This window comes from Rhinoraja longicauda, chromosome 24 (assembly GCF_053455715.1).
Source record: "Rhinoraja longicauda isolate Sanriku21f chromosome 24, sRhiLon1.1, whole genome shotgun sequence".
In the NCBI taxonomy this organism is placed as follows: domain Eukaryota; kingdom Metazoa; phylum Chordata; class Chondrichthyes; order Rajiformes; family Arhynchobatidae; genus Rhinoraja; species Rhinoraja longicauda.
In genome coordinates this window covers 5098294-5106853 of record NC_135976.1, presented here as the reverse complement: position 1 = coordinate 5106853, position 8560 = coordinate 5098294, and the positions used below count along the sequence as shown (strand labels likewise).

The following is an 8560-nucleotide window of genomic DNA, read 5'->3' as shown; positions in this document are numbered from 1 at the left end:
ATAGTTTTGGAAAGGGGAAAAAATATTGGATGATAAATCCAAAATATGTTAAGTGCTTCAGAGTTGGAGATGAGGTGGGCCACAAGCATTGAAATCAGGCTATTTTACCTAAAACAAGCATATGTACTGCAGCAGTCTATTTAAGGCCTGAAGATAAAAACTGGATTTGTTGAGAAAAAATTGTTGCATTTTTAACATTATGTTTCAGCAATACGCAAGCAACTTCGTACAAATTATATTTGAAAATTTGATCCCAGTCACTTTGGACATAGTTTTGAATATATTAATCATCTCCACTCTAACAAGTATTTGGTCTCTTTAGTCTCTTTAATTTAAAAAAAAATCTAATCCTTGGTACCAGGTGTGTAACAAATAAAAGGGGTAATTTTAATCAGGTAAAACTAAAAGCACAAGAAATCCAAATTCAACCAGCCCGTTTCTAGTTTTAATAAAGACATTTACTTTTGGGTGGGGGAAGGCAGAGGATACGGGGCACTGAGAGCACAAGACCAATCAATTCTCAGGAAGAAGGTCAGTCACAAAATCTATTAAGAAATATGTGTTTTGGTGTTTTAACTCAAATTATCTTTAACACCTGCAGAGTGAACTTCCCAATTTTAGGAACAGTGATTTCTGCTGGTTCCTGATTCCTCGTAGTCCAGAAGAAAACTTCAACTTCCTGAGAGTCCAAAAAAAAAACGGTCTTCTCTCAGCCTTTAATATATACAACATACGCAGCCTTCATACCCGTCTGGGACAGAGGATTCACAATGCTGTGAGAGGAGGAATCCCTCCTCATCTCCATATTAAATGGGTGATCCATTATTTTGAAATTATGCCCCCCACAGAATTCTAAAGTACCGCAGGAAATAAAATATCCCTTCGGCTTCAATTGTCAAGTTCTTCAGAATCTTTTGGTTCACTAAGATGACCTCTCCTTCTTCAAAACTTCGAAATGAGTACAGGGTAATCTGCTCAATCTTTCATCGTAAGCCAATCGATTCATCAAGCAATGAAGCTGGAATACCTTTTCTGAACTGCTTCCAACTCAAGCACATCACTCCTTAAATAAGAAGTTGAAACCAAACATACTGCTGTGAGTGAGATCCTACTAAAGGCCTCTATAGCTGCAGCAAGCTATCCATATACTTGTAGATAACTAATAAATGTATCAACCACAATCCCCCTTTCATTAAAAAAAATGTTTACAGATATATAATTGACCAAATATCCAAAAAAGTCATTCTGGATTTGATTTTTATCACTGAATTTTACAATACAGAAGAAGGCTATTCGGTCCAATGTATATGTGCTGGTTCTTTAGATTGTCACATTCAACTGGTCCTACTCCTCAACTCCAAATACTTCAATAAACCAAATCCACTGAGAATTTAAATATCTATAAAATATTATAAAGAGCACAGAACGTTAAATTCAACTGCAGGGTCTGACAAAACAAGCCATCCTCAAAATCATACTGACGTCGGGAAAATCTTTACATAAAAATTGATCAGCAAATGAAATAACCTTTCAGAGAGTGTAATCTTTGTAAAAAATCTTGGAAATATTTAAGAAACAAATGTATCCGACTGGGGAGGCACAATGCAAATTCTTTAGATAGCTGAAGCAAGATGAACTGGATGCCGAAGTCATTTGTAATTCTTGTAACATTGTGGTGTGGTGGAAATAAAATGTGGTTCAGCCACACAAAGAAAGACATTGCACAAATTAACTTTATTTCTTTTCCCTTTTGATTTTTTTTGTCCATTTCTCCATGTTTGCAAGAAGAAACTGAAATAATTTCTCCTTGGTTCTTTGATAAAAGGTTAAAGAATCCAGACTTGGCAAACGTAACAGTGTTTCCGACTTGCAGTAGTAGCATTCTCCTTGTTCTGCTCTTCCTTTGGCTTAGCCTGGTCAGTGTTCGATTGCAAACTGACAGATCCACAGAGAAGGGTCGGGGCGAGGATGGTGATGGAGGGGGGGAGGAGGGAGGAGGGTGGGGGTATTGATGGTGTTGTTGAATTCTGGGAGGAAGAGCATTGGATCTGTTTTTTATGAACCATTTCTGTCAGATTCGGGTCAGCAGGTGCCAGAAGCTGGAGGGTAAGACACTCTCAATCTTCTCCATCACAAAGTTGAAGGGTGCAAAGAGCGTACTGAAGAACTGCAAGACATTAAACAGTAAGGAAACGGAGATTAGAAGTATGCCTTATGATTAATACACAGGAGCAGCATTATAAAACCACAAATATCTTTTTTTTTGCCTCTTGCTAGACATGTCATACCAAACCTCTGAGGGAAATACAAAGATATTTGCAAAATTCATCTCCAGAATGTCAAATAACAATGAAAAACTCCACATCTTTACTGTTCAAATCACGGCAAACATAACCATCATGAAAATAAAAGCAATCTTGAAAATGGTTTGAAATATAAGCAGTGGAAGGTTAGTAAAGCATTTGTTCGGATTAGCAACCTAATATTGGACACAAGAATCAAAAGCCTTACTTTATTACACAATAATAATAATGAAAATAAACTGTCAGCTGGACAGCTCAGGATAATTTTCTTTGCTCAAATGATATTCTTGGCAAGAGTCTTAAATGTTTCCAAACTTTAAAAAATAATTATTGGATGCTGGGAGTAGATGAATGTTAGGTTTCTAAATTAATATACTGATCTAATGATGAGGAAAGATTATCTGCATTCTTGTAGCTTACTCAATCAAGTTAGATGTCACATGTCGGCTCACTGGTTATAAGCTGTATTTATAATTTAAATGTTGCAAAGAAGCAAATTCATCTTCTGTAATGTACTTTCTTACGCAGGCAAGCTTGCAGAATCGTGTAAGGAAATTCATAATGTGAGCAAATGGTCTGAGTTGATCACCTGTCTTTGTTTTCAAATTCCCCCATCTTCATCCCTCCCTACTCTCTAACTTGCATCGTTCTTACAAACCTGACAGATCTCTGCAATCATCTGAATCTGTCCTTATGTCCATCCCCATTGATAACTCTGGTAGCCTTGGTTCTGAACAGGCATTTTTTTTTCTTCCTGTTCAGCCCTTTCTTCTTTAAGATAGTCCTTAACGATGTCTCTTTAATCAAAGTCAACTATCAGGAAGTGTCCAATGAGGGTCAGTGACAGTTTTGGTTAACACTCCTACAGCACATTTTGCTCCATAAATGATGCTTTATAAATAAAAATGGCTGTGCAGCCAATAAGGAATTTAAGCTCGAGTTCCTTCAATGTAAGCATACACTTGCCACAAAAAACCCTTTTGGCACCGACTTTGAACGAAAGTTGTCTGCAAGAGAGTTGCTGCCCTACAGCATCAGAGACCCGGTTTCCATCCTAACTATGGGTGCTGTCTGTATGGAGTTTGTACGTTCTCCCTGTGACCTGCGTGGGTTTTCTCCAGGAGGTCCGGTTTCCTCGCACACTCCAAAGACGTACTGGTTTGTAGGGTAATTGGGTTGGTTAAATTGTCTCTAGTGTGTAGGATAGCCTTAGTGTGCGGGGATCGCTGGACGGCACAGACTCAGTGGGCTGAAGGGCCTGTTTCCGTGCTGTATCTTTAAACTAAAAATAGACATTTGAGGAACTGATTGAAGGGTCTTGTTGACTTTGAAATGTTGAAACTCGAATACTGTCCAAACCTTTCCAACAATAATCACTCGAGGTTGGCAATGAACTCCAAGACTTGAGCACATGTCTGAAATCTTCTGGATTCTGATCATAAAGTTGGGTCAGTTGGTGACTTATTATAGATTACAATTTGATTTATATTTCAATTAGACTATTCTTAACAACTTTTTCCCTGAGTAGCAAATTATATATAACTGAAACAGGCCATTCAAGCTGATAAGTCTGTGCTGATTGTTATTGTTCATCTATCATATATAGGATTAACATGTTTTTCAATTTTCCTTTCTCCCTTACACAGATTCCTTATGTTTGCCTCACCTGTTGTGGCGAGTCCGACACTATTGCTGGATAAAGAATTGGCTTCATGGAACAATGCAGAGGGTGATGGCGGAAGGTTTTTAATCGGACTGTAGGCCTGTGAGTAGTGGTGTGCCTCAGGGATTTGGTGCCGAACCCATTGCTGTTTGTGGTTTATATCAACGATGTGATGGAAATGTGGAAGGCATGATTAGTAAGTTTGCAGATGACACTAAAGTGAATGGTATTGAAGATGGCTATCAAAAATGACAGCAGGATCTTGATCAGTAGAACAAGTGAGCTGGAGAACGGTCAGTGGAGTTTAATGTAGATATGAGTGAGGTCATAGATTGTTGCATTTTTTTCTCCACATTTTCTGTTTTTATTTCAGATTTCCCATATCTGTTGGGTTTAATGATTCTTTCTGGTTTAATTCCTGTTGGTTTTCTTTTGATTCACTTTATTGTGAGCAAACCTTTATGGTCAGTGGAAAAGTTAGGCTGAAGGGCCTGGTTCCACACTACAAAACTTCCACATTTTGGAATGAAGTCAAAGAGAAGAGATTTATGCATTTATATGTAAAGAGCTGGTCTAATCCGACCAATGCTTTATATATTGAACCTGAACTCAAAACACTGTCAGGTCCAGTACAAAGTGCTGGAGGGTCTTTTTATGTAAACCAGCATCTGCGGTTCCTTGTTTCTGCACTGACAGGTCCAGTGGGCTCAGATTGGGTGCGTTGACTCAAAACTACACCTTCAAAAGCATGGAAAAGACTGTACAAAATGGGCAGGCAACAATCAATCTACTTTATTCCACTGGCATACAAGAGCACCACTCACAGATGTACAGTAAAACTCTGATGACCTGGCACGGTCAGGTCTTTTTCAAATTTTCTAGACTATTGGACATTAATGCTATTAATATGCAACTCAGTTACTTACACCTTCATGATAATAAATTTTGCAGTGAACTAGGTAGGTTCAGTACAAATGCAGGAACCGTGGTCCTGGCAGGTACAAGGGGAGTGTGCCAAACATTACCTGGTGGGCTACATGCTGAACCATCAGGATATCAGAATAGTAGAATGGAGGATTCTTGAAGTTTTAGGTGGGTGGTGTGAGCAATGCTTTATGGTGGACTATAAATGATGGCAGAGAAAGTAACTTTTAAAGGAATTATGGAAAAATATTTCAAGCCAAAGACAGAGAAGGGTGGATGGGGGAGTAATTTTAGATTGCTCTACTTTGTTTCTACTGAACTCTGTCTTAGAAACAATAACAACTTTATTCCTTTGGCGGAAACATAAGTAACAACTTAATTTGAGACTGTTAACTTGCATCCTGAAACATTGTGAAGCATGTGTGTTTGTCAGCATGAGTTAGATGATTGCTTGACCCAGCATGAAGCCCTTGACCTCCTCTGACAAGCTTGTAACTGAATCTCAATACAAAATAAACTCTTGTTACACATCTACATAATGGAATTCACGGTACATCAGAAAATGGTGGAAGTGAACAACATTCAATAGAAGGTATCACAAAATGCTGGAGTAACTCAGCAGGTCAGGCAGCATCTCAGGAGAGAAGGAATGGGTGACGTTTCAGGTCGAGACCCTTCTTCAGACTGATGTCAGGGGGCGGGACAAAGAAAGGATATAGGTGGAGACAGGAAGATAGAGGGAGAACTGGGAAGGGGGAGGGGAAGAGAGGGACAGAGGAACTATTTAAAGTTGGAGAAGTCAATGTTCATACCGCTGGGCTGCAAGGGGCCCAAGCGAAATATGAGGTGCTGTTCCTCCAATTTCCGGTGGGCCTCACTATGGCACTGGAGGAGGCCCATGACAGAAAGGTCAGACTGGGAGTGGGAGGGGGAGTTGAAGTGCTCAGGTTGGTTGAAGAGATCAGGTTGGTTAAGGCGGACTGAGTGAAGGTGTTGAGCGAAACGATCACCGAGCCTGCGTTTGGTCTCGCCGATGTAAAGAAGTTGACATCTAGAGCGGCGGATACAATAGATGAGGTTGGAGGAGGTGCAGGTGAACCTCTGTCTCACCTGGAAAGACTGTTTGGGTCCTTGGATGGAGTTAAGGGGTGAGGTAAAGGGACAGGTGTTGCATCTCCTGCAGTTGCAGGGGAAAGTGCCCGGGAAAGGGGTGGTTTGGGTAGGAAGGGATGAGTGGACCGGGAAGTTACGGAGGGAACGGTCTCTGCGGAACGCATAACGGGGACTAAATCCTCTCTGCTGTCTCACCAAGACCATGACAGCCTTCTGAAAATGCAGTGCATTGCACCAGACAATACTATACAGCTGGCATATGACCACTAATCAACTTACTCTCCTCTCAAGCAATAGGAGCTGCCACAGCATCCATGGTAAACAAATTACTAGAGGAGACCTGCTGTAAGAGTTTTGCTTCAACTTACAGCAGCACAAGGATTTGAAAAAAAAAATTGTGGTGCAGTCTTTGATCAAGTCTCACCTAGGAGAGTGAATGTGTATTTTGAAAATAATGCTCTGCAAAAAGCCAAAATGGTACGTATCAGGAGGATAGCTAGGCACTTATTGAGTGTCCAAAATTAGGAACCAATGGTATAAGACAGTCTCTTGATTCAAATTGTATAAGACAGATCTCTTGATTCAAATTGTGGTTAGAGCATGAAACTTGCCACACGGAGTGGATATGGCACGTGTCATCAATACAATTAAGGGAAAGGCAGTTAAATGCATACAGGAATCAAAGAATACAATGATATGATTAGATGATGCAGTATGCAAAAATGCTTAAGTTGGATATAAATCATGGCAGAATCCTATGGTGTCATACGATTACTTTTGCTTCGAGGATAAGCAACAACGTTTATGAATAGAGGAAAAACTACTTTCAAATGATTTTCATGACTTTGAAAGGGTGAATCGTGCTATTTAAATATACTGATGTGTGCCAATTGCAAAACATGCTTCAGGTATACAGTAGTTTGCTGCTCTAATTATCGAATTCATTCATTTACTCTGAATCTAATCGGTCCTAAAGTCCGTTTAAGTTAGTTAGTAAAAATCAGGTTAAAATAGGAGCCCTGGACCGTTCACAAATGAATTAAATTTGTAAATAAATCACCAGCAAAAATCAAGATTTTCTGTGGAATGACTATCGATAGCATCTGGGTGTTTATGAAACACATCTCAATCTCATCCTAAAATAATTGCTATTCTAAGAGTTGGCAACATTAACTGACATACTGCCATTAATTAACATGTTAAATAACCCAAAGCATTGCACAGGCACAAGCATTATCAGGCAGCAGTTGGTTCTAGGCTGAGCTACACGAGGAAGTATTAAAACTGATGACAAAAAGTCTGCTAACTGTTGCAGACTACGGCAAAAGTAGAAAGAGATGTAGGTATGTAGGTTAATTGGCTGGGTAAATGTAAAAAAAAAATTGTCCCTAGTGGGTGTAGGATACTGTTAATGTGCGGGGATCACTGGGCAGCACGGACTTGGAGGGCCGAAAAGGCCTGTTTCCGGCTGTATATATATGATATGATATGATATGATGATAGAATCAAACAGTGAGCTTTAAGGAGGGAATTCCAGAGCATGGGGCCTTGGGTGCTGAAGTCAAGCTTCCTAAGACAGAGTATTTCACATCAATGACGCATAAGAGGCTAGAGTTGAAGAACAAAGATATTTCAGAAGGTGGTACCAGAACTCGGGAGGCAAAGCCTTGGAGGGATCTGAAATTCCAGAAGAGAATTTTAAAACTAAGACACTGTTTGAGAGGGGGCTTAATGTGGGCAAACATTTACAGGAGCAATGAGTGAAACAGAGTTGGTGCATTTGGATAAAGGCAGCATTTCAGATGAAGTTAAATCTATGAAGCCAGGAAAGCATTTAGCAGTAACAAACTAATAGATGAAAATATCAAGAGGTGACCAGGCTATGTGGAAAGAATTACTCTTTGAATGTATCCTGAACTTCTCCCTCATTGTGGATGCAATGCTCCAGCTGAGTTCTCAGAATTGTGCAACAATAAACTGCAGAAGGTAGATGTCCAGCTCGTAACGCCTGTGCCAATCTTTTGTTGCAGCTATCCAAATCGTTCTGTTTCAATTATGTGTTGACACCTGAAATATTTCACCCTTGAAGACTGTAAATAGAATAGAGGATTGCTAGAAAAAAATTCAATCCGGTAAAGAGATGGGACTAATACAAACTAAACAATTTCATTCACAGCCCTGTAGCTGTGGATTTGTTGCTAAAATAAACAGATGGCCTTACTTAAACCACATTTTCGTATACTAACTTACAAGCTCTATCACAGTTGTTTCATCTACAGCATTCCCAGAAATATGTACTTGTATTTTGTAAAACCTAATTGTTAATGATACTGAGCAAAGAAGGCCATTGTTTCCCCATTAATCACAGAAGCCTTGACCTAAGCTGTGCAGAGAGAAACCAATTACTTTATGCTGCATTATGTGTTGCAAAGTTATTCCGCAAAAACATGCTTGCAAAAAGCAAGGGGAGTTAAAGTGGATCTGGTTCTTGCTTCTGAGACTGCTCTGGTTAGTTTCACACCCGCTAACTAGTGGAGTCAGCACATTCTAGAAACTT

The 8560-nt window shown here is 39.6% G+C and overlaps 1 protein-coding gene across 5 annotated transcripts in view; it reads right to left on the bottom strand.

Moving 5' to 3' along the window:
- Window positions 1–1442: 1442 nt before the first annotated feature.
- Window positions 1443–8560, bottom strand: part of LOC144605393 (suppressor of tumorigenicity 7 protein homolog) — a 144843-nt gene continuing 137725 nt past the window's right edge. For 2 of the 5 annotated variants that reach the window (XM_078420571.1, XM_078420574.1), the window contains exon 14: window positions 1451–2167. In XM_078420571.1, coding sequence (XP_078276697.1) covers window positions 2072–2167 — 96 coding nt within the window. In that variant the 3' untranslated portion in view covers window positions 1451–2071. Of the gene's footprint in view, window positions 2168–8560 lie in introns of all 5 variants that reach the window. The other 3 variants (XM_078420569.1, XM_078420568.1, XM_078420570.1) reach the window with 3 other exon arrangements.